General features: G+C 42.5%; 2 protein-coding genes across 9 annotated transcripts in view; one reads left to right on the top strand and one right to left on the bottom strand.

Moving 5' to 3' along the window:
• The window catches only part of ABHD18 (abhydrolase domain containing 18), a 74,227-nt gene extending 62,878 nt beyond the window's left edge, over positions 1-11,349 (bottom strand). The window contains exon 1 of the mRNA XM_063705529.1: positions 11,217-11,349. The gene's annotated coding sequence lies outside the window, so the exon portion shown is untranslated. The remainder of the gene's footprint in view (positions 1-11,216) is intronic.
• Positions 10,827-23,817, top strand: part of MFSD8 (major facilitator superfamily domain containing 8) — a 49,038-nt gene continuing 36,047 nt past the window's right edge. For 3 of the 8 annotated variants that reach the window (XM_055385329.2, XM_055385327.2, XM_055385332.2), the window contains exons 1-2: positions 11,582-11,751; positions 18,987-19,078. In XM_055385329.2, the coding sequence (XP_055241304.1) occupies positions 11,690-11,751; positions 18,987-19,078 (154 nt within the window). In that variant the 5' untranslated portion in view covers positions 11,582-11,689. Of the gene's footprint in view, positions 10,927-11,581; positions 11,752-18,986; positions 19,079-23,817 lie in introns of those variants that run through there. The other 5 variants (XM_055385330.2, XM_055385328.2, XM_055385325.2 and 2 more) reach the window with 3 other exon arrangements.

The raw sequence follows: 23,817 nt of genomic DNA, 5'->3' as shown, positions 1-23,817 counted from the left end.
GATCTCGATCTCCCGACCTTGTGATCCGCCCACCTCGGTCTTCCAAAGTGCTGGGATTACAGACGTGAGCCACAGCGCCTGGCTAGAGGATATTTTTAAAACAACTTATACTAAGTATATCCAATGACTGGTAGGATACCTAGTAGAATTCCTCATGGAAAAACAATAAATAGATGATATAAACATAAAATTTTAGTTTGCATTTTAATATGTTTCCAAATAGTATCTGAAAAGAATGCTATAAAAAGACTAGAGGAGAGACCCTGCAAAGTTTTTCCACAAAAGGCTGAATAGTATATATGATAGGCCTTGTAGGACAAGAGGCAAAATTAAGGATATTATGTAGGTATTTCAGATAACATTTTTTTCATTTCAGAGTCACATTTTTTTCATTGAGGAAACTCAAAATGTCATAAAAATAACTGAGTATAATTTTTTGTAATGTATAATTAATGAGAAGAATAAACTTTTTTTTTCTTGGGCGTTTGCTTAATTGAGATTCAAAGTTAGTACCCCATAATGAAATTGGGTACAAATGTTCACCTGTAAAATCTATTCTTAACTTGAAAGACATAGAAAAACAGGCAGGTTGACCAATAGGCCATAACTTCCTGACCCCTGGGTTAGAAAATCAAATAAATCATAGGTATTACACAAATATAACACTAATGTTATAAATGTAAAGATACAACTATACATCACTACATTAAAATTACAGGCCAGACGTGGTGGTTGATGCCTGTAATCCCAACACTTTAGGAGGCTGAGGCAGGCGGATCACTTGAGTTCAAGACCAGCCTGGCTAACATGGCAAAACCCCATCTCTACTAAAAATACAAAAATTAGCTGGGTGTGGCAGCACATGTCTGTAATCCCAGATACTCAGGAGGCTGAGACAGGAAAATCACTTGAACCCAGGAGGCGGAGGTTGCAGTGAGCCAAGACTGTACCACTGCACTCTAGCCTGGGTGACAGAGCAAGATTCCATCTCAAAATAAAATAAATAAAATAAAATAAAGTAAAATAAATAAGTAAATTATCCCAACCCTATAAAATGGGCATAAATATAATGCAAATATTGATTTAAAAAAATTCTATATGCCATAAAGTAGACCTAAAATTAATATTCTATCTAAAGTAAACACTAGTTATCTAATCAGCCATGCTTTGTTTTCCTCCATAAAATTTAGAATTTGGCAGAAGCTTCTTCACTTCCTAGGTAATAAATAAATACATAAAAGGTGGGAGCTTTTAGTGTCCATTGGCAGATGAATGGATAAGCAAAGTATGTACATACAAACAACCACAAACACACACACAATAGGAATATATTCAGTCATACAAAGGAAGGAACTTCTGGTACATGATACAACATGGATGAACTCAGAGGACATTACGCTAAGTGAAATAAGTCAGCCACAAAAAGACAAATATTGTATGATTCAATTTAAACAAGATACCTAGAATAGTCAGATTCATAGAAGCAGAAAGTAGAAGGATGGTTGCCCAGTACTGGGGTGATGGGAAAAGGGGGAGGCTATTGTTTAATGGGTATAGAGTTTCAGTTTTGCAAGAAGAAAACTGGAGATGGATGGTGGTGATACAGTTGCACAACAATATAAATGTACTTACCTTTGAACTATAGAGTTAAAATTATTAAGATGGTAAATTTTGTTACTGTATTTTACCACAAGAAAAAAAACTGAGAAAACAAAATAGAATTTGGGGTTCAGTCTCCAAATAAAATTTTGAGGGGAAGTAAATTGATGCTTTCTTTTCCTTTTGACAACTTTGTCAGTAAGCAGAAGTAGTTCACTATTTTTTTTTTTTTTTTGAGACACAGTTTTTGCTCTTGTTGCCTAGGCTGGAGTGCAATGGCACGATCTTGGCTCACTGCAACCCCCACCTCCTGGGTTCAAGCAATTCTCCTGGCTCAGCCTCCCAAGTAGCTGGGATTACAGGCGACAACCACCACACCCAGCTGATTTTTGTTATTTTTAGTAGAGACGGGGTTTCACTGTGTTGGCCAGGCTGGTCTCGAACTCCTGACCTCAGGTGATCCACCCTCCACCCTCCTCAGCCTCCCAAAGTGCTGGGATTACAAGTGTGAGCCACCACACCCAGCCAGAAGTAGTTCACTATTTATCTCAGAACAGAACTTGCCAGATGCCATGGCTCACACCTGTAATCCTGCACTTTGGGAGGCTGACGCGGGTGGATCGCTTGAGCCCAGGAGTTCAAGACCAGCCTGGGCAACATGGTGAAATTCCATCTCTACAATAAATACAAAAAATTAGCCAGATGTGGTGGTGCATGGCTGTGGTTCCAGTTACTTAGGAGGCTGAGGTGGGAGGATTGCTTGAACTGAGTAGGCAGAGGCTACAGTGAGCCAAGATCATGCTACTGCACTCCAGGCCAGGGTGACAGAGTGAGACCTTATCACACACAAAAATAATACAGTTGGGTGCAGTGGTCCACAGTGGTGTGCGCCTGTAGTCCCAGCTACTCAGAAGGCTGAGGTGGGAGGATAGCTTGAGCCCAGGAGAGTGAGGTGGCAGTGAGCTATGATAGTGCTGTTGCTCTCCAGCGTGGGCGACAGAGTAAGACTCTGTCTCAAAAAAAAAAAAAAACAAAAAAAAACCCACAGAACTTAAGGTTAATATTCTCTTCAAAAAAGACCATTGCATAATTTAAATAGTTGGAAGCTTTTAATAACTAAGACCTTTAAAGAATATAATTTGAAGAACAAATCTCTTGCATCTAGTTTGTTTCCTCCATCTTCTTCCCTTTTCTTTGAGGATTACCTTCCAAGAACCCAGCCTAGCTGGGTTTTCTGCTTCAGAATCTCATCTGGCTTCAATCAAGGTGTCAGCTGGGCTTCATTTTCATCTGTAGGCTTGAAGAGACAAGAACTCACTTCCACGCTTACTCAGGTTGAAGGCAGAATTCATTATTTTTTTTGTGGCTGTGGGACTATGAGCTTCAATTTTTTTTTTTTTTTTTTTTTTTTTTTTTGCTGTTCATCAGCCAGAGGCCAGCCTCTGCTCCTGGAGGCTATCCACAGCCCCCTGTCACATGGCTCTCTTCATAGGAAGTTCACAACATGGCAGCTATTTCTTCAAGGCCAGCAGGAAAGTAAGTGTGAGCCACAGGAGCCATACCTTTGCCATATAACATAATGTCGTCATGGGAATAACAGTCAATCACCTTTGCCATATGCCTGGTTAGAAAGCAAATCATGGGTTCTGCCCAAACTCAAGGAAGGGGATCACACAAAAATATGAACATCAGAATTTGAGGATCTTGAGGGCCACCTTAGAAACTGTCTGCTACACTGAGAGAAACCAATTATACTTCTCAGCATTTGAGTAGAGTACCTGGGCTGACACCCTCAATACCAGGTGTTACTTACTTTCTTCACATTTTCCTACCAGTAAGGGGGGAAAAAAAAACCCCAAACTCCACAGACTTGAATAAACATTTGTTTATAAGCAAATTTTGAAAGTTTGTCTAAATCAGCAAGGCGTGGTGGCTTACATCTGTAATCCCAGTAGTTTGTGATGCTGAGGTGAGAGGACCACTTGAGTCCAGCAGTTCAAAACCAGCCTGGGTGACATGGGGAAACTCTGCCTCTACGAAAAATACAAAACTTTCCCGGGAGTGGTGGTGTGTGCCTGTGTAGTCCCACCTACTCAGGAGGCTGAGGCGGGAGGATTGCTTGAGCCTAGGAGGCAGAGGATGCAGTGAGCCAGGATCACACCACCGCACTCCAGCCTGGGTGACAGAGTGAGACCTGGTCTAAGAAAAGAAAAGAAAGGAAACGAGTGGGGAGGGTAGGGGAGAGAAAAGGTTGTCTAAATCATGTTTATATATTTTCATTCACTTAACACCTTTGTCAGAAACAACAATTAAAAAACCAAAACAAAGTAAAAACACTTGCCTCTTAGAATTTTGTTTTTTAATCATGAAACAAATGGTAAAAGGCAAACTAACTTCTGAAATGCGTCTTCATTATATATATTTTCTACTTTAGTGCAATTACAATCACGTAAGTATATGTAGTATATAAATTGCTTGACTAGTGTTTTTCTTGTAGAGGGCATGTCACTGTGGAATAATAAAGAGTATATCTGGGCCAGGCACGGTGGCTCACGCCTGTAATCCCAGCACTTTGAGAAGCCAAGGCAGGTGGATCACTTGAAGTCAGGAGTTCAAAACCAGCCCGGCCAACATGGTGAAACCCTGTCTCTACTAAAAATACACAAAAATTAGCCAGAGCGAGACTCTGTCTCAAAAAAAAAAAAAAAAAAAAAAAAAAAAGAGTATATCTGGTCTTCGACCTCAGCTCCTGGCATGAAGTTTCTAAAACCCCTGGTATTTCTTAAGTGATGAGTGTCTGTTATGCTAAACAAGCAACTCCCTGTGGGCCCCCTGAAAGTTTCAGAATCAGGGCTGGCCACCAGAAAGGAACTTTGGGACCCTCTGACCTCCACAGAGGGGAAGGGAGCTGGAAAGTGAGTTCAATCACATGGCCAAAGATTCAATCAATCATGCCTATTAATGAAACTCCAGTAAAAATTCTGGACACTAAACCTTGGTGGAGCTTTCTGGTTGATGAACACCTTGGTGCGTCAGGAAGGAGATGCTCCCTGAGTCCATAGGAAGAGGCCAGGTAGTTCCACATTCATTCCCATACCTTGCCTCATGTTTCTCTTCATTGGGCTGTTCCTGAGTTGTATCCTTTATAATAACCTATAATCATAAATATAGCTGTTACCTGAGTTCTGAGTCATTCTAGCAAATTACAGACCCACAGGGCTCTCAGGAACTCCTAAATTTTTAGCCAAGTTGGTCAGAAGGATGAGAGGCCTGGAGACCCCTGAAGTGCATCTGAAGAACTGAGCCCTTAACTTGTGGGGTCTGCATTAATTCTAGGTGGTTAGTGTCAGAATTGGGAACTGAAGTACACCCAGTTGGAGTGGAAATGGAATATTCTTTACCAAAATTCTGATTAGTGTTACATATTCCAAATAAGATGCCAACTCTTAGGCCAGGTGCGGTGGCTCACGCCTGTAATCCCAGCACTTTGGGAGGCCGAGGGGCGGATCATGAGGTCAGGAGATTGAGACCACCCTGGCTAACACGGAGAAACCCCATCTCTACTAAAAATACAAAAAATTAGCCGGGCGTGGTGGCGGGTGCCTGTAGTCCCAGCTACTCAGGAGGCTGAAGCAGGAGAATCATTTGAACCAGGGAGGCAGAGGTTGCAGTAAGCCAGGATCACACCACTGCACTCCAGCCTGAGCGACAGAGCAAGATCGTCTCAAAAAAAAAAAAAGCCAACTCTGGATATATTCAGAGAGTGGCAGGGGGTGGCATGACATGCTATGGCATGAGGAAAGATAATTCTAGGTGATAATTTTAATTATTTTATTCCCTGGGTCTTTCTGGAATTGTTAAAATATACAGCATCAATATATCTTTTGCATACATTTATTAAAGTGCAACAGAACAGTGGCATGTCATTGGAATGCAAGACTTCATTGTCTTTTTTTTTTTTTTTTGAGACAGGGTCTTGCTCTGTTGCCCAGGCTTGAGTGCAAGTGGGGCAATCATGGCTTACTGCAGCCTCAACCTCCTCAGCTCAAGTAATCCACCCAGTGCAGCCTCTAGAGTAGCTGGGACCACAGGCACACAGGCCACCTTCCTTGCCCGGCTAATTTCTTTCTTTTTTTTTTTTTTTTTTTGAGACAGAGTCTGGCTCTTGTCACCCAGGCTGGAATGCAGTGGCACAATCTCAGCTCACTGCAAACTCCGCCTCCCAGGTTCAAGCAATTCTCCTGCCTCAGCCTTCCAAGTAGCTGGAATTACAGGCATGTACCACCACTTCTGACTAATTTTTGTATTTTTAGTAGAGACGGTGTTTTACCATGTTGGCCAGGCTGGTCTCGAACTCCTGGCCTCAGGTGATCCACACACTTTGGCCTCCCAAGGTGCTGGGATTACAGGCGTGAGTCACCACGCCCAGCCTAATTTATTTTTTGTAGAGATGAGGGTCTTGCTATGTTGACCAGGCTAGTCTCGAACTCCTGAGCTCAAGCAATCCTCCCACCTCAGCCTCTCAAAGTCCTGAGATTACAGGCATGAGCAACTGCACCCAGATAGGACTTCACTGCCTTTTGCAATATATTATAGGTCACTTATTTTCTTTTTTTTTTTGAGACAGAGTTTCACTCGTTGCCCAGGCTGGATTGCAATGGCGCGATCTCGGCTCACCACAACCTCCGTCTCCCGGGTTCAAGCAATTCTGCCTCAGCCTCCCGAGTAGCTGGGATTACAGGCATGCACCACCATGCCTGGCTAATTTTGTATTTTTAGTAGAGAAGGGGTTTCTCCATGTTGGTCAGGCTGGTCTCAAACTCCTGACCTCAGGTGATCTGCCCGTCTTGGCCTCCCAAAGTGCTGGGATTACAGGCGTGAGCCACCACACTGGGCCCACTTATTTTCTTAACATCAGCATGAAATGAACCAGGGGCATCATCTTCCTTTGTAACATCCATGGCATCAATAACAATAAGTGGAATCCACAATAGTAAAATAACATTTAATTAAAAATCCTGGCTAGGCTGGGTGTGGTGGCTCCCATCTGCAATCCCAGCACTTTGGGACGCTGAGGAGGGAGGATTGCTTGAGCTCAGGAATTTGAAACCAGCCTGGTCAACACAGTGAGACCTCGTCTCTCAAAAAAAAAAAAATCCTGGCCAGGCGCAGTGGCTCATTATTGTAATCCTAGCACTTTGGGAGGCCAAGACGGGAAGACTGCTCGGGCCCAGGAGCGCAAGACAAGCCCTGGCAACACAATGAGACCCTGTCTCTACAAAAAAATTTTGAAATCTAGCCAGGTGTGGTGGTGCACACCTGTAGTCCCAGCTACTCAGTAGGCTGTGGAGGGAGGATTGTGTAAGCCTGGGAAGTTGAGGCAACAGTGCACATCGTTGCACCACTGCACTCCAGCCTCGGCAACAGAGCAAAATCCTGTCTCCAAAAAAAAAAAAAAAAAAAAAAAAAAAAAGAATTCCAACACCTATATTTTACAGTAAGAAGAAAAGTAATATACTGCTCATGAGATGCTCCATTTTCCTAAACTTTGATATTCTTCTAGATTGGTAGATAAAACCAAGATAAAGCAAAAATATAGAATTAGAAAGTTGCAAAGGAAGCAAGAAAGGACCTAAGAACAATGAACTTTTCAAATATTTTGTAAAGTACTATATTTATTGTTTGCCTGAATTGTTTACTTATTTCTAGTTTTCAACCCAAACTAGAAAACCTTCCCAGTAGCTCATGCCTGTAATCGCAGCACTTTGGGAGGCTGAGGCAGGCGGATCACCTGAGTTTGGGAGTTGGAGACCAGCCTGACCCATGGAGAAACCCCGTCTCTATTAAAAATACAAAATTAGCCAGGTGTGATGGTGGGCACCTGTAATCCCAGCTACTTGGGAGGTTGAGGCAGGAGAATCCCTTGATCCTAGGAGGCGGAGGTTGCAGTGAGCTGATATTGCACCATTGCACTCCAGCCTGGGCGACGAGAGCAAAAGTCCGTCTCAAAAAAAAAAAAAGAAAAAAGAAAAAAAGAAAATCTTCCCAAATCACTTTAATTCCCTGCATAATAGGCCACAAAAGTCAGCACTCCAAACTTAGACACAGCATATTCCTTACTATATTTACCTACTAATAAACAACTAATAAATGAGGAAAAGAAAGTAAATCAAACACACATATAGGTTAGTATAAATTTGATTCTGGGGTTTGGGGTCATTCAAATCTTCTTAAATCCCATTTCAGCTCCAAGAACAACATAAAAGACAGTTTTTGTGGAACTCTCTAAACACGTAAGTCTTTCTAGACAGGGTTGGCTGGGTCCAGGGTATCTAGTGTCACCATGAACAGATAAAAATCCAAGCCCAGGGTGAACATAACTCCAAATCACCAAAATAAGGCACCATCTGGAGCCATGCCAGATACTTAAAAGTCCCTACTTCAGGCTGGACAGACAACAATGAGCTTCTGCAGAAATAGAACCTATTTTTGAAGTATATATCAAGCTAAAATGACACAGTTATCAATGTGAAAGGGAAAAGCAAAGGGAAACAAAAATAGAAGTTCTAGTACAGTGCCAAGAACTAAAAAGTCTTTCCTAGAAATGAGTTCTATCGCTAAAGTGACACTCATCATTTATTATGCTATCTAGTGCTTTTATTTCCTGTCATTCGGGTACTTAAGCATTTAACAATGCAATACTAATTTTTTCTGGACTTTTATCCTTACATTGGTGATACATATCTCAAAGGCATAAATGAAAATTTAAAAAATATCACCATGTACAAGAACTTATTCCCTTACCTAAAAAAGAAGACTTCAAATTTTATCTTGTAATTTCACTTCTAAATAATGTCTATACAAGTTTAAGTAGCTAAGAAAGGGTTTAGATACCTCAGATATCCACTGTTAAAATCTACTTCCCTAGCTTCACAAATATAATTCAACAAATATAATTCCTTACTCTTACACTGAACAAGAGTAAGAAAATAGGATGTTTGTTTGTTTGTTTTTTGAGACAGAGTCTCGCTCTGTCGCCCAGGCTGTAGTGCAGTGGTGCAACCTCGGCTCACTACAAGCTCCGCCTCCCGGGTTCATGCCATTCTCCTGCCTCAGCCTCTCCGAGTAGCTGGGACTACAGGCGCCCGTCACCACGCCCGGCTACTTTTTTGTATTTTTAGTAGAGACGGGGTTTCACCGTGGTCTCGATCTCCTGACCTCGTGATCCGCCCGCCTCGGCCTCCCAAAGTGCTGGGATTACAAGCGTGAGCCACAGCGCCCGGCTGTTTGTTTGAAAGGGGTGTGGGTAACTATCCTGGGCAGTCACCTAAGGAAATGCACCAAATGGAGTCTCATATTCTTGTGTGAAACATTCGGGAATAATCTAATCTCTTCAAATTTAGCTCCTCTTTTCCATGGGCTTTATAAAAAAAATTACACATATATATATATATATGTTTAAATGTTTACTTTGGATGCTATGTGTGTGTTCCTAAGAAACATTTTCTTTTTTTTTTTTTTTTCCTACTGGTACAATACACTAAGCTTACTTAGATTTCACCAGCTGTATATGTACTCATTCCATGTGCTTTTGTGGTCTGAAGTCATCACTTGGAGGCACCAATGGAAAAGAGCAGTGTCAGAGGGCTGGGATTCCTCTACCAGCTGTGTGACCTTGAGTAAGCCACCTTAACCTATAAACAGAAAGTAATATCTGCCCTGATACATGATAGCCAATTATTTCACTTAGATAGAAACTGAATATCTACTATATATTTTTATGAGATATAAGGAAAGATTCTTCTTGCCGCTTTGCCATTTTTTCCCATAAGAAGCCTGGTGGTAAAGAGCACAGGCTTAGGATCAGGAGTCCTGCATTTCTTGAATTCTAGCTCCGTTGCTTGTTAGTAGTATGATCCTAGGCAAGTTACTTAATCTCCCTGCCTTCCATTTCCTTGTACACATGAGACAATTCCCCCCTCAGAGGACTGTTGTAAGGATGAGATGAGGTAATTCAATGAGCATTCATCCAACATATATTTATCTAGGAGCCATTCTGCTTACTGCTATACTGGTTAAAAATCCCCTTGTCCACTATATATGTGCCATACATTGCTAGCCCCCAGGAATTAAAAAAGACAATATAGTAAAGCGACATTATGGCAAGAAAATACTAACTTTTCTACCTATGTGTCTTTTTGGAACCAATAATACAAATCTGACTTGTTGTTGTGAGCTGTTACAAATGAATCTGCAAGACTGAATCCAAGTACAAAATATCAGGTCTTGATTTAGAAGATATTTCTGAATAGCACGTTTCAAGTTTTTTTTTTGTTTGTTTGTTTGTTTGTTTGTTTTTTTGAGACAGAATCTCACTCTGTTGCCCAGGCTGGAGTGCAGTGGTGCGATCTCGGCTCACTGCAGCCTCCGCCTCCCGGGTTCAAGGGATTCTCCTGCCTCAGCCTCCCGAGTAGCTGGGACTACAGGCGCCCGCCACCACGCCCGGCTAATTTTTTTTTTTGTATTTTTAGTAGAGACGGGGTTTCACCGTGTTAGCCAGGATGGTCTCGATCTCCTGACCTCGTGATCCGCCAGCCTTGGCCTCCCAAGGTGCTGGGATTACAGGCATGAACCATCGCACCCGGACCGCACGTTTCAAGTTTAGGTGTTCACCAGTGAACTGCGCCTGGCTGATACACACAAGGTCACAAATGACACAAAGATCAGAAGTGATGGCATATACCATACACGACTGTGTAACTAGTATAGGACCTAGCATAGGGTAAATGCTCATAAATATTAATTTAAAAAAATTAAGTTTGGTTTCCAACTTTGCCACTTCCACACAGAGTGACTCTGGGTTAACTTGTCTGGATCTTAATTTTCAGTAAACTAGAAATGTGTCTGCTTCGCCTATCTCATAGGATACTTGTGATCAAATGAAATTACATGACAATGTATCTGGCGCTAATAAAACGGTAATTTATGAGACACAGAATGACTACTGACGCCAGCTAGCCTACAAGCCTAACAGTAGAGATAAGATGTTAATACATAACCACCAGGAAATAAACATGGAGATCTAGTGAAAACCCATGACATGTTTTCTAAAAATGTCATCTTCCTTGTGACGAAAGGAGCTGGTCATTGCTAGGCAGGTGCTGTACCTTTTTCAACTCCCACGTTTCAGCAGCAGGCTCTGCTGAGTGACATTTTGCAAGGCTGAGGCCCCCGTAGGCGCAGGCGCCGTTGGGGTGCGCATCCGGGGACCTGCAGGTTACAAGCAGCAGATCCCACCTTCAGTCCTGGCTCTGACAAGCCCTCCAGGTAAGGCGCCTTTGCATTTAGCCGAGCTAGAGAAGAGAGCTGGAAGCCACCTCTACCTTTCACGGGGGGAAGGGACTGCCCGCGCGCTCGCCCCCATTATCTCAGCCCTCCGAAGCGCGCCACGGACTCCAGCCTTGTCTCTCGCCCCCAGCCTCACCCCGCGTCCCTGACCCGCGAGTCTCCCGCCCAGCTCCGCGTCCCCGGTCCCTGCCTCCAGGCGCGTACACGGCGCGCTAAGAGGCGCGGGGAGCTCTTAGCGCACCTACTACTTAACCGGACCGGCTACTTACTGGCCGCCAGGTGGAAGCCTGCGATCGAGCTGGCCGGGCCTCCCAGCACCGCCGCTCTCCAGGCTCCCTTTCGAGGACTCAACTTTGGTCCCAGCCCCAATCGCAGCTCCGGTAACCTTTCCAGGAACCGAAATGCTAGATACAGCGGAAGGAGAAACGGAGGGAGGAAGACAAACCCGGGGCGGGGCGGCGCGGCAGTTTGGACACGCCCCGAGCTCTCCTGGGCTCTCAGTCCCCGTCAGGATGGGAAGCGCTTGCCGAAGGAGGAGGCTGAGGACACAGCCTCCTTTCGCCCTGCGCTGCCCGGCCTTCCGCGTGACCCCGCCTATGACCTCGGGGCGTTCCGCCTACGTCTGACCGTCAGGTGCGCACGCGCACTTACAGGCTTGTTTTGCCAGCTTCACGCCACCCGGGATGGGATAAAGCAGGTGTCGCGAGAGTTGGGCGCAAGACGGCTTGTAGGGACTGTAACTATGGCTGGCCTGCGGAACGAAAGTGAACAGGAGCCGCTCTTAGGCGACACACCTGGAAGCAGGTGAGCGGATCCTGGTGGAGGGACCCCTCAGTCTCCTGCGCTGTTGGGACTGGCTCCTTTCCGGGCGTCACCCGCACTGGGACAAACCCTCGCTGCCAGAGGGGTTCCAGCGCGGTGGGAGCCGGTGGCCGGGTTGTGTGAGCCGAGGAGATTCGCTCCCAACGTAGGAGAAAGGGCGTCTGGCCGCACCGTGCGGTGATGAGCCCGTGGGTTCGAGTGACGGGGCTGGAGAAACCCAGGCTGCTGCTTTGCCTGTTGCAGCACCCAAGCTGAGAGGTGACAGCGTGCTGGCAGTCCTCACAGCCCTCGCTCGCTCTCCAGGCCTCCTCTGCCTGGGCTCCCACTTTGGCGGCACTTGAGGAGCCCTTCAGCCCACCGCTGCACTGTGGGAGCCCCTTTCTGGGCTGGCCAAGGCGGGAGCCGGCTCCCTCAGCTTGCAGGGAGGTGTGGTGGGAGAGGCGTGAGCGGGAACCGGGGCTGCGCGCGGCGCTTGCGGGCCAGCTGGAGTTCCGGGTGGGCGTGGGCTTGGCGGGCCCCGCACTGGGAGCAGGAGGCCGGCCCTGCCGGCCCCGAGCAATGAGGGGCTTAGCACCCGGGCCAGCGGCTGCGGAGGGTGTACTGGGTCCCCCAGCAGTGCCAGCCCACTGGCGCTGCGCTTGATTTCCTGCCGGGCCTTAACTGCCTTCCCGCGGGGCAGGGCTCGGGACCTGCAGCCCGCCATGCCTGAGCCTCCCACCCGCTCCGTGGGCTCCTGTGCGGCCCGAGCCTCCCCGATGAGCGCCGCTCCCTACTCCACGGTGCCTAGTCCCATCGACCACCCAAGGGCTGAGGAGTGCGGGTGCACGGCGCGGGACTGGCAGGCAGCTCCACCTGCAGCCCCAGTGCGGGATCCACTGGGCGAAGCCAGCTGGGCTCCTGAGTCTGGTGGAGACGTGGAGAACGTTTATGTCTAGCTCAGGGATTGTAAATACACCAATGAGCACCCTGTGTCTAGCTCAGGGTCTGTGAATGCACCAATCGACACTGTATCTAGCTACTCTGGTAGGACCTTGGAGAACCTTTATGTCTAGTGCAGGGATTGTAACTACGCCAATCGGCACTCTGTATCTAGCTCAAGGTTTGTAAACACACCAATCAGCACCCTGTGTCTAGCTCAGGGTTTGTGAATGCACCAATCCACTCTCTGTATCTAGCTACTCTGGTGGGGCCTTGGAGAACCTTTCTGTCAACACTCTGTATCTAGTTAATCTAGTGGGGACGTGGAGAACCTTTGTGTCTGGCTCAGGGATTGTAAACGCACCAATCAGCGCCCTGTCAAAACAGACTACTGGGCTCTACCTGCCACCTTAAGAGCGGTTAACACTCACCTCCAGGGTCCGCAGCTTCATTCTTGAAGTCAGTGAGACCAAGAACCCACCAATCCCGGACACAAAGCCACCACATTCTGTATCTTCTGCATTCCATATTTGGCCCTTTGTAGCTGATCACTTTCCAGATTTCACAGTTTCAAAATGATAGTTTTAACCGATACTTGAAGGTATCGGTCTTAGTAATGACCTGCTGCCTAATTGCCTGACAACCTCTTGATAGTTTAACAAATCTGTCCAAAATGAGCTCGCCTTTGTCCTATGCCAAATGTACAAAGAAAGACTAATTTTAAGGCATTGAAGGAATAACATCAGTATTTTGATCCTTATAATTCTGGTTGTTCTGATCCTAGTTTATGGGCAATGACTCAGGAATGTATACCTAATGTATTTTTACCTTTAGGAAAGCGGAATTACTATTTTATTTGAAATATACATAATAATTACCTCAGGTAAATTAATAAATTCAGTTAAACTTCAGCTGTCTATGACCATATTAATTTTTACTCATTTGTTCCCCTTAAGCACCAAACCTTTTGTGAGCACTCTAACTCAAAACCCTTTGGCAAATGTATTTCTCTGGTCCTCGATTTACTAAACAGAGTTTATGCAATGCAGTTTTATCTTTACTTGATTTTATCTTGAGATCATTAAAATGAGTTTAGATGCTGATATGAATTTTAGTAGAGTGATGTCCTCAGAGCCTATTGAGACATTTGGGACTGTTTGCTTCTATACCAATTTATTTTACACTGCTATACTTTTTTTTTGAGACGGGGTCTTGCTCTGTGGCCTAGTCTGGAGTGCAGTGGTGAGCCTGGAGTGCAGTTTTATCTTTACTTGATTTTATCTTGAGATCATTAAAATGAATATCGATGCTGATATGAATTTTAATAGAGTGATGTCCTCAGAGCCTATTGAGACATTTGGGACTGTTTGCTTCTATACCAATTTATTCTACACTGCTATACTTTTTTTTTGAGATGGGGTCTTGCTCTGTGGGCTAGTCTGGAGTGCAGTGGTGCGATTTTGGCTCACTGCCACCTCTGCCTCCCAGGTTCAAGCGATTCTCCTGCCTCAGCTTCCGGAGTAGCTGGGATTACAGACGCGGGCCACCAGACCCGGCTAATTTTTGTATTTTTGGTAAAGACAGGGTTTCACCAGGTGGCCAGGCTGATCTGGAACTCCTGACCTCAAGTGATCCACCCACCTCAGCCTCCCAAAGTGCTGGTGTAGAAGCAAACAGTCCCAAATGTCTCAATGGGCTCTGAGGCCCGTTGCTATACTTTTTAAGTACTTACGTCTGCTTTTTAGTTTTTCTGACAGACTGTTTTCCTGGCAGACTGTTCTGCATCATGTTTTTGAAATCTGGCAGCAACAGTTGTTTTGTTGTTGTTGCTGTCACCATACTCTTTCCACCAGCTTTAATCTGGGGCTTCTTGTTTGTTATAGCTTTGATAACCCTGGATCTATGCTTAATGTAACTGTGTGTCATTACAACCTGGTAGTTCTGACTGAGAGCTAAATGTCTTTCCTACTAGTTAAGTGCATAAGCTTGAGTGCAGGGACTTCGTGACATTTGGTTTTCTCAGAACTCAGAATTCTTTTTTTTTTTTTTTTTTTTTTTGAGACGGAGTCTCGCTCTGTCACCCAGGCTGGAGTGCAGTGGCGCGATCTCGGCTCACTGCAAGCTCCGCCTCCCGGGTTCACGCCATTCTTCTGCCTCAGCCTCCCGAGTAGAGTAGCTGGGACTACAGGCGCCCATCACCACGCCGGGCTAATTTTTTTTGTATTTTTAGTAGAGACGGGGTTTCACCGTGTTAGCCAGGATGGTCTCGATCTCCTGACCTCGTGATCCGCCCGCCTCGGCCTCCCAAAGTGCTGGGATTACAGGTGTGAGCCACCGTGCCCGGCCTCAGAATTCTTTTTGCTTCGTCCTGGTTTTTAGCTATTTTCCAGATAATTGCAGGATCCCTGAGTTATGTTTAAATGTGGTCTTCTGGTACATTCTGTCACCTTGTACAAAAGAGAATTTTTTTTCATACTCTTAGCTTTGATTTCATCAAAGTGATTGATGCTCATTAGGATCTGTCCAGATTTAGGTGTTCCTGCCAATAATCAATACCTCTGATTGAGGTTCTAGATTTAGCATTTTAAAAACAAAAAGGGAGTATTTTGAAAATAATAAGTATATGTCTTTAAAAACACAAGTATATTCCCTAGTAAAGTGAACCTATGTACAACTAGTTGGCAGGACCTGTTCACTTTGAATATATTGCGCAAACATGTCTAGGTCACCACCAACTTTTCCTCACTAACAAGGTTGATTATTATTTGCTGGTCTGGTGGAGCTGGCCTCTTGAATCCTCAGTGCTCCCCACTGACCTCCTCTATGGAGCTTTATTTAAGACAACAGGGGTTGGAAAACATTTCCTGTAAAGTCCCAGATTGTAAATATTTTAGACTTGTTTAGGGCAAGGGGAAAAATCAAGGATATTATATAGGTGTTTAGATAACCAGAAAACAAATTCCACAAAATTTTTTAGTAACGACATTTAAAATATAATAATAAGTATAATATAGGTTTGTTAATGAAAGGTATAGAATTTGGTGGGGGAGGGGATGACATTTTCCTTAATTGCACTTCAGAGTTGGTGTTCTCTGTCATCACACTGATAACAAATATTCATCTGTAAAAACCGTTTGTAGGTCACATGTTACTGATCCAAGTTACAAATGATTTCAAATTTTTTTTGCAACCTTAGCCTAGTCTCTGTAAAATTTGTATTATTAGGGCATCTGTCCTTATAGGGCAGATCTTTATAGAATATTTTCAGTTTATTTCTGTAACTGTTATACCACTACACTGTTCTGTCACTGAGCACACACTTCTTTCTTTTCTCTCTCTTTTTTATTTTTTATTTTTTTTAAGACAGACTGTCTGTTGCCCAGGCTGGAGTGCAGTGGCACAATCTCTGCTCACTGCAACCTCTGCCTCCCAGGTTCAAGTGATTCTCCTGCCTCAGCCTCCTAAGTAGCTGGGGCTACAGGCATCCACCACCACGCCTGGCTAATTTTTGTATTTTTAGTAGAGACAGGGTTTCACCATGTTGGCCAGGCTGATCTTGAACTCCTGACCTCAAGCAGTCTGCCCGGCTTTGGCCTCCCAAAGTGCTGGGATTACAGGCATGAGCCATTTCGCCTGGCCGTTGTTAAATTTTATCTAACTCATTTTGCTGATCAGTTCACTCCACTATATTGTGTATTCCTTTTAGTTTTTAAGTCACAAGTTTGACAAGCATGCTATCATTTGGAGTATTTCAGTTTGTAATAGAAATGTTGAACAGGATAAAACTGTAGTACTATAGTTTTACTGGAAGGAAAATCTCAAATGGGGAACTAATGCCAGAATGCAGCAGTGATTATAGAAAGGAATTTTAAAAGTTAAGCAAATCATCTTGGAAATGCAGCATTCCTTTTTGTACCCGGTCATACAAGAAAGAAGCCTCTGGAAATTCAATCAGGTATGTGACATATTTGTCTGAATCATCAAAGCTAAGAAAATGTAATAAATATGGTCACTTGATTGAAGGACAGTTGCATTCTCCTATATTTCTACTGTCTCCAACAAGGTAGAAAGATAATTTTTTTCGTTCAAGTTATACTTTTTTAATTAAAAAAGGAAAAAGTAAATCTTTTTATTTTGAAAAATGTTAAATCTATAGAAAAGATGAAAAAATCACGAACACCTGTATATCCTGTCACTAACTGTTAGCCTTTTCCACACTGCCGAAATCTTTCGGCAGGTACATACACACTCACACGCACCTCTTTTGCCAAACTACCCAAAAGTGGGTTGCAGACATTGTGATACTTTGTCCCAAGTACTTAATTGCAGCTTGCACCTCCCAAGAACAAAGAAATTCTTTTACGCAACTCCATCACTGTTACAACTAGAAATACAATATTAATTCAAGAATATCATGCAATATATAGTTAATACTCAAGTTTTTCCAATTGTTCCAAAAATATACCTTATATTCTTTAAAAAAACAAAAATAAAAAAAAACCAGGAGCCATATGCAGGAGATAATCAATGTTTATGCATTCGTTGTTAGGTCTTTTTAGACTCCCCTAACCTAAAACTCTCCTTTGACCTATCTCTTTCTTGTCACCATTAAAATCTTTGAAGAGTCTAGGTCAGGTTTTCTGCAGAACATCTAATATTCTGGATTTATGGACTGTTTATTTCAAAATAGATCCTGGTCAAACATTTCTGGCAAGAATATCACGTGGGTTATGTTGAGAACACCCCACTACATTACATCAAAAGGTACAGGATGCCAGGACATCCCACTACTGGGAATGCCAAACATGACCACTTGTTAAGAGGGTGACTGCTATATCTTTCAATTATAAAGGTTCATGTTCCATTTTGTAATTAGTAAGCAGACACTGGGGTGACATTTGAGGGCCTTTGACTATCCTCTCCTTAACAATCTTCCAGTCAGTTGTTTTAGCATCCATTGATGATCCTTCCATTATAGCATAGAAAGTGGCCATTAAATTATTATTTTCTAATTTTATCCTTTCAATATTTAATAATTGTCATTTGTCATTAAAAGAAGAAAGATTTTGACTGAGCTCTAAATCAGTCACTCAAACAATTTTATTATTTTTTTTAGAATCAAATAATTTACTCCTTGATTCCCTAACTTAGATATATCTGGTTTTTTATTCAAATTCTAGTATGTTGATTTCAAAGTATGGGCATCTGGGGTTCTGGTATTTTTCTCAGGTAAGCTACATTATTTTTATTTTTTTCTTATCTCCTTTGACTCAGAAGAGGTTTGTTTATATGGAATGACATATATAGTGTTAAACACTTTAAATATATTAGGAACTAATATGTTTGGCATATAATACATCTAAAAACATTGTTTCTCTTCTTCCTTTCCTCTTTACCACTCCCAACCATATCACGTTTGAAAAAAAAAAAAAAGTTTCTTTTTTGAAGACTAATTTGACAGTTCTAAGGCTTATTTTTAAGAAATTAATCTTGGAACATAAGAAGGCATTTTGTCTGTTCTGCATGTCTTGATTATTTGAAAAGATAATGCTCACATTAAGGTGAACTTGTTAACTCTTTCTATTGTGTGTGTGAAAATGTAATGAGTATATAGACTCACGTGTCACCTAATGGAGGTAAGATATCTACTTAGTATACATGCCTTTGGTCCAGATCAGATGCTTATCCAAAAGATCACTTAAGTCTGGGGAGTCATGGTCTCTCTTTGGTCTGCTGATAAAATTTATCTGGTAACCCATTTAGGAGGTCCCAGGGCTGAAAATGTCTTAGGTTACGTTAAACCTTCCTGGTATCATTCCTGTTTTCTGAAGTAGGAAGCCAAAACAGCTTCCTGCAGCAATTTAATTTGCTGTCATCAAGTAGAGCATGTTATAATGATGACAGTTATTATTTTTTAGTACTTAGTAGCTACGGGGGATCTAGTTGTAGCTAGTTTATTTGATTTATCTTGATGTAGTTTATTCATTTTTACAAATTGCAACACTCTTGATTAATAAATCTGTTCATGTCAACGGTAGCAAAATAATTGCCTTGCAAAAAGTTTCCTCTTTTAAAACTATACTGTTTCCCAAATTTCTGTATACAATAATGCATATATACAATCCATGGAAATTCAAAAAAATAATGCTTATTCATAGATAAATTAGTGTAGCAGAATCAATATTAGTAAATTCTACGTCTATCACATCATTTTCATAACTAGAGAATAAAATTGTTGACACTTAAGATCCACATGTAATGAGATAAATTTATACTACTTTTTTCTTCTTTACACCTAGAGAGTGGGACATTTTAGAGACTGAAGAGCATTATAAGAGCCGATGGAGATCTATTAGGATTTTATATCTTACTATGTTTCTCAGCAGTGTAGGTAAGTATTAGAAATACATAATTTTAACAATTCAGATCAGATGTCATATTTTAACTTCATTTACTTCATTTACTTTAATTGCCTCTGAAATTATCTTTATTGTGCTAAAAAATACGTGACATAAAATTTACCGTGTTACCATATCTAAGTTCAGTAGCCTTAAGTATATCCACATTGTTGTGCAACCAATCCCTAGAACATTTTCATCTTGCAAAAGAGAAACTCTATACCCATTAAACAACTCCCTATTTTCCCATCCCCCAAGCGATAGCAACCATCATTCTACTTTGTTTCTTGGAATTTGACTATTCTAGATAGCTCATATAAATGGAATTATATAGTATTTTTTTTCTTGTGATGAGATTATTTCACTCAATGTCCTCAAGTTGGTTCATGTTGCACTTGTGATAATTTCCTTTTATTTAAAGGCTGTATAGTTCATTATATGTATTCTAGGGTAGGAGAAATTTTTCCTCTATTCTCCTATGTGCCTAAGGCTTGTGAATTAAGCTGACAAAAGAAAGACTAACAGTTAAAAAAGTATAAATTTATTTGGTTAATATTTTTTAATGAAAAGAAACAAAAAACATTAAGGAATGTACATCCAAATGAAACTAGACAACTACTAAGAGTCCCTAACACTTTCATGTACTCACAAAAGTATTTCATCTTTTTTTTTTTTTTTTTTTGAGACGGAGTTTCACTCTTGTTGCCCAGGCTGGAGTGCAATGGCACGATCTCAGCTCACTGCAACCTCCACCTCCCAGATTCAAGCGATTCTCCTGCCCCAGCCTGCCAAATATCTGGGATTACAGGCATGTGCCACCACCCCTGGCTAATTTTGTATTTTTAATAGAGACGGGATGCATGTTGGTCAGGCTGGTCTCGAACTCCCAACCTCAGGTGATCTGCCCACCTCGGCCTCCCAAAGTGCTGCTATTACAGGTGTGAGTCACCGCCCCCAGTTAAAAATATTTCATCTTTTTTCTTTTTTTTTTTTTTTCAAGACGGAGTTTCGCTCTGTCGCCCAGGCTGGAGTGCAGTGGCGCGATCTCGGCTCACTGCAAGCTCCGGCTCACTGCAAGCTCCGCCTCCCAGGTTCGCGTGATTCTCCTGCCTCAGCCTCCCGAGTAGCTGGGACTACAGACACCCGCCACCATGCTAATTGTTTTATATTTTTAGTAGAGACGGGGTTTCACTGTGTTAGCCGGGATGTCTTGATCTCCTGACCTAGTGATCTGCCAGACTCAGCCTCCCAAAGTGCTGGAATTACAGGCGTGAGCCACCGCACCTGGCGAAAAGTATTTCATCTTTACAGCCATCAGTCAATTATTTGTTTTGCTACTTCTTGAAGATGTGCAAAATTTCTTTTTAAAAAAATTTTATTATTTATTATTATTTATTCATTTTTTGAGGTGGAGTCGCCCAGGCTGGAGTGCAGTGGTGTGATCTCGGCTCACTGCAACCTCTGCCTCCTGGGTTCGAGCAATTCTTGTGCCTTAGCCTCCCGAGTAGCTGGGACTACAGGGGCACGCTATCACGCCCAGCTAATTTTTTTGTATCTTTAGTAGAGATGGGGTTTCACGGCATTAGCCAAGATGGTCTCGATCTCATGACCTCATGATCTGCCCGCCTCAGCCTCCCAAAGTGCTGGGATTACAGGCGTGAGCCACCCCGCCTGGCCAGTGCAAAATTTCTTAAGTTTAAATATACAGTCTTAATTATACCTGTGTCTTAATGTCCCAAGACAGATTGTAGGTAACAGAATCTCAATTGTGCCTCAAAGAATTAACAACAAAACAAAATTCAGTCTATTCTCTGCATTCAGGCAGAAAGGGGGAGAGCAGAGAACCCTTCCTGCATCTGCTATTTCTCGGTTGCCTTCAGTTTGAGATAATTAATATGGCAAAACAGCAGATTTTTGGAGTAGCATACTCTGATTGCCTTCAGTATATACCACATTTTTTTTTTTTTTTTTTTTTTTTTTTTGAGACAAAGTCTCGCTCTGTCATCCAAGCTGGAGTGCAGTGGTGTGACCTTGGCTCACTGAAACCTCCGCCTGCCGGGTTCAAGCAATTCTCTGCCTCAGCCTCCCAGGTAGCTGGGATTACAGTCACCCACCACCATGCCCGGCTAATTTTTGTATTTTTAGTAGAGACGGGGTTTCACCATCTTGGCCAGGCTGGTCTTGAACTCCTGACCTCGTGATCCACCGGCCTCGGCCTCCCAAAGTGCTAGGATTACAGCCTAGCCTGGCCTACCACATTTTGTTTAGCCATTTATCTGTCGATGGACATTTGGGTTGCTTCCACCTCTTGGCTGTTGTGAATAGTGCTGCTGTCAATATGCGTGTGCAAATATCTCTTCAAGGTCCTGCTTTCAGTCCTTTTGGGTATATATCCAGAAGTGAAATTGCTGGATCATATTATAATTTTCTTTTTAATTTTTTAATTTTTTGAAAAATTGCCATACTGTTTTCCTTAGCAGCCGTACCATTTTATTTACATTCTCAACAACAGTCAGGGTTCCAATTTTTTCACGTCCTTGCCAACGTTAACTTTCTTTTGGATAGTAGTCATCCTAGTGGATGAGATGGTATCTTGTTTTGATTTGCATCTCCTTAATATTAGTGATGTTGAACATGTTTCTTGTGCTTTCTGTCCATTTGTATATCTTCTTTGGAGAAGTGTTTGTTCAAGACCATTGCCCATTTATTAGTTGGATTTTTTGTTGTTGAGTTGTAGGAATTCTTTATATACTCTGAATGTTAGCCCCTTATCCAATATATGATTTGTAAATATTTTCTCCCATTCCAGGACTCTTCTATTCAGTGTGCTAAATGTATCCTGTGATTCACAGAAGTGTTAAATACTGATGTAGTCCACCTTCTCTGTTTTTTTCTTTTTGAGACAGAGTCTTGCTTTGTTGCCCAAGTTGGAGTGCAATGGCACTATCTTGGCTCGCTGCAACCTCCCCCTTTCAGGTTCAAGCTATGCTTGTGCCTCAGCCTCCCTGGTAGCTGGGACTGCAGGTGTGTGCCACCACACCTGGCTAATTTTTGTATTTTTAGTAGAGACGGGGTTTTGCCATTTTTGCCAGGCTGATTTCAAACTCCTGACCTCAGGTAGTCCACCTGCCTTGGCCTCCCAAAGTGCTGGGATTACAGGCATGAGCCCCACACCTGGCTGTTTTTATCTTTTGTTGCCTCTGAACCTCAACTTATTTTTATATTGATAAAACATACAAAAAGTAAAATACAAGAATCTCAATTTGTATTGCTTGATGTATTTTAACCTATTCACATTATTTCTGAATATGTAGTTACTAAAAAGTAAAACTTCATGAGGAAAACTTTTCAAAATATTAAACATCTATAACCATGTTAAAAGGATGGGATGAGAATATATAGGAGTGATCAATATTGTGATAGTTTTTAAAGGACTGTTTTAGGAAATGAATTTTTTTCCAAGTAGAAACCCTCTAAATCTATAGGCACTAATATTACAAGTGGTCTCTTTCCCCTGATAGGAATTAAGGAAGGTCATTTTACTAAATTGCTTTCCATATATTTTCTATATATATTTCCATATATTTTCTATTTACCCCAATCATCCTGTTTTCTCTCACTTGCCAAAGTTGTGCATGATTCAGTACTGGGTAAAAAGAAAAGTGAATGATAAAGGATATTTTCAACAATTCTTTATAATACACTTTCACCTTGCATTGTGTATCAGTTAGAATGACTTGTGCAGGGCCAGGCAAGGTGGCTCACGCCTGTAATCCCAGCACTTTGCAAGGCTGAGGCGGGCGGATCACGAGGTCAGGAGTTTGCGACCAGCCTGGCCAATATGGTGAAACCCCATCTCTACTAAAAATACACTTGAACCCAGGAGGCAGAGGTTGCACTGAGCCAAGATCACACCACTGCACTCCAGCCTGGGCCACAGAGCGAGATTCCGTCTCAAAAAAAAAAAAAAAAAAGAATGCCTTGTGCAAATATCAGAAAAAGTGCTGAATCAGTTGGCTTATACTGTAACGTAATTTATTCTTTTTTTTTTTTTGAGCTGAGTGCAGTGGCACGATCTTGGCTCACTGCAACCTCAGCCTCCCGTGTTGAAACGATTCTCCTGCCTCAGCCTTCCAAGTAGCTGGGATTACAGGCATGCGGCACCATGCCCAGCTAATGTTGTATTTTTAGTAGAGACAGGGTTTCTCCATGTTGGTCAGGCTGGTCTTGAACTCCCGACCTCAGGTGATCCGCCCGCCTCAGCCTCCCAAAGTGCTAGGATTACAGGTGTGACCTGTAAATTTCTAAACCAACATCAACTAAGATGATGGGATTACTCCAGTTGAATTTTTTAGACTAATCAGAATGTACCCTCTGGGATCGAACATGGAGAGAGTTTCTCTTAGACCATGAGGCTTTGTTGAGGAAGTATGGATACCTGAATAGAACTGGGGTTCCATCAAGAAGGTGGAAGGGGCCAATGGATACTGTTTTGGTAGCAATGCCTGCAGTTGATTTATTTTTCCATTTTAAACACTTCTAGTTTTTAGTACTCAATTATCTAAAATTATAAGAAACAATTTCAAATTCAACAGCAAAAAAAGAAAATTATTTTAACTTTAGATTTTTTTTTTTTCTTTCTTTTTTGAGGTGGAGTCTCACTCTGTCTTCTAGGCTGAAGTGCAGTAGCACGATCTCGGCTCACCTCAACCTCTGCCTCCCGGGTTCAAGC

This window comes from Gorilla gorilla, chromosome 3, assembly GCF_029281585.2.
Source record: "Gorilla gorilla gorilla isolate KB3781 chromosome 3, NHGRI_mGorGor1-v2.1_pri, whole genome shotgun sequence".
In the NCBI taxonomy this organism is placed as follows: Eukaryota; Metazoa; Chordata; class Mammalia; order Primates; family Hominidae; genus Gorilla; species Gorilla gorilla.
Note: the sequence above shows the minus strand (reverse complement) of the source record. Positions and strands in the feature narration are given on the sequence as shown.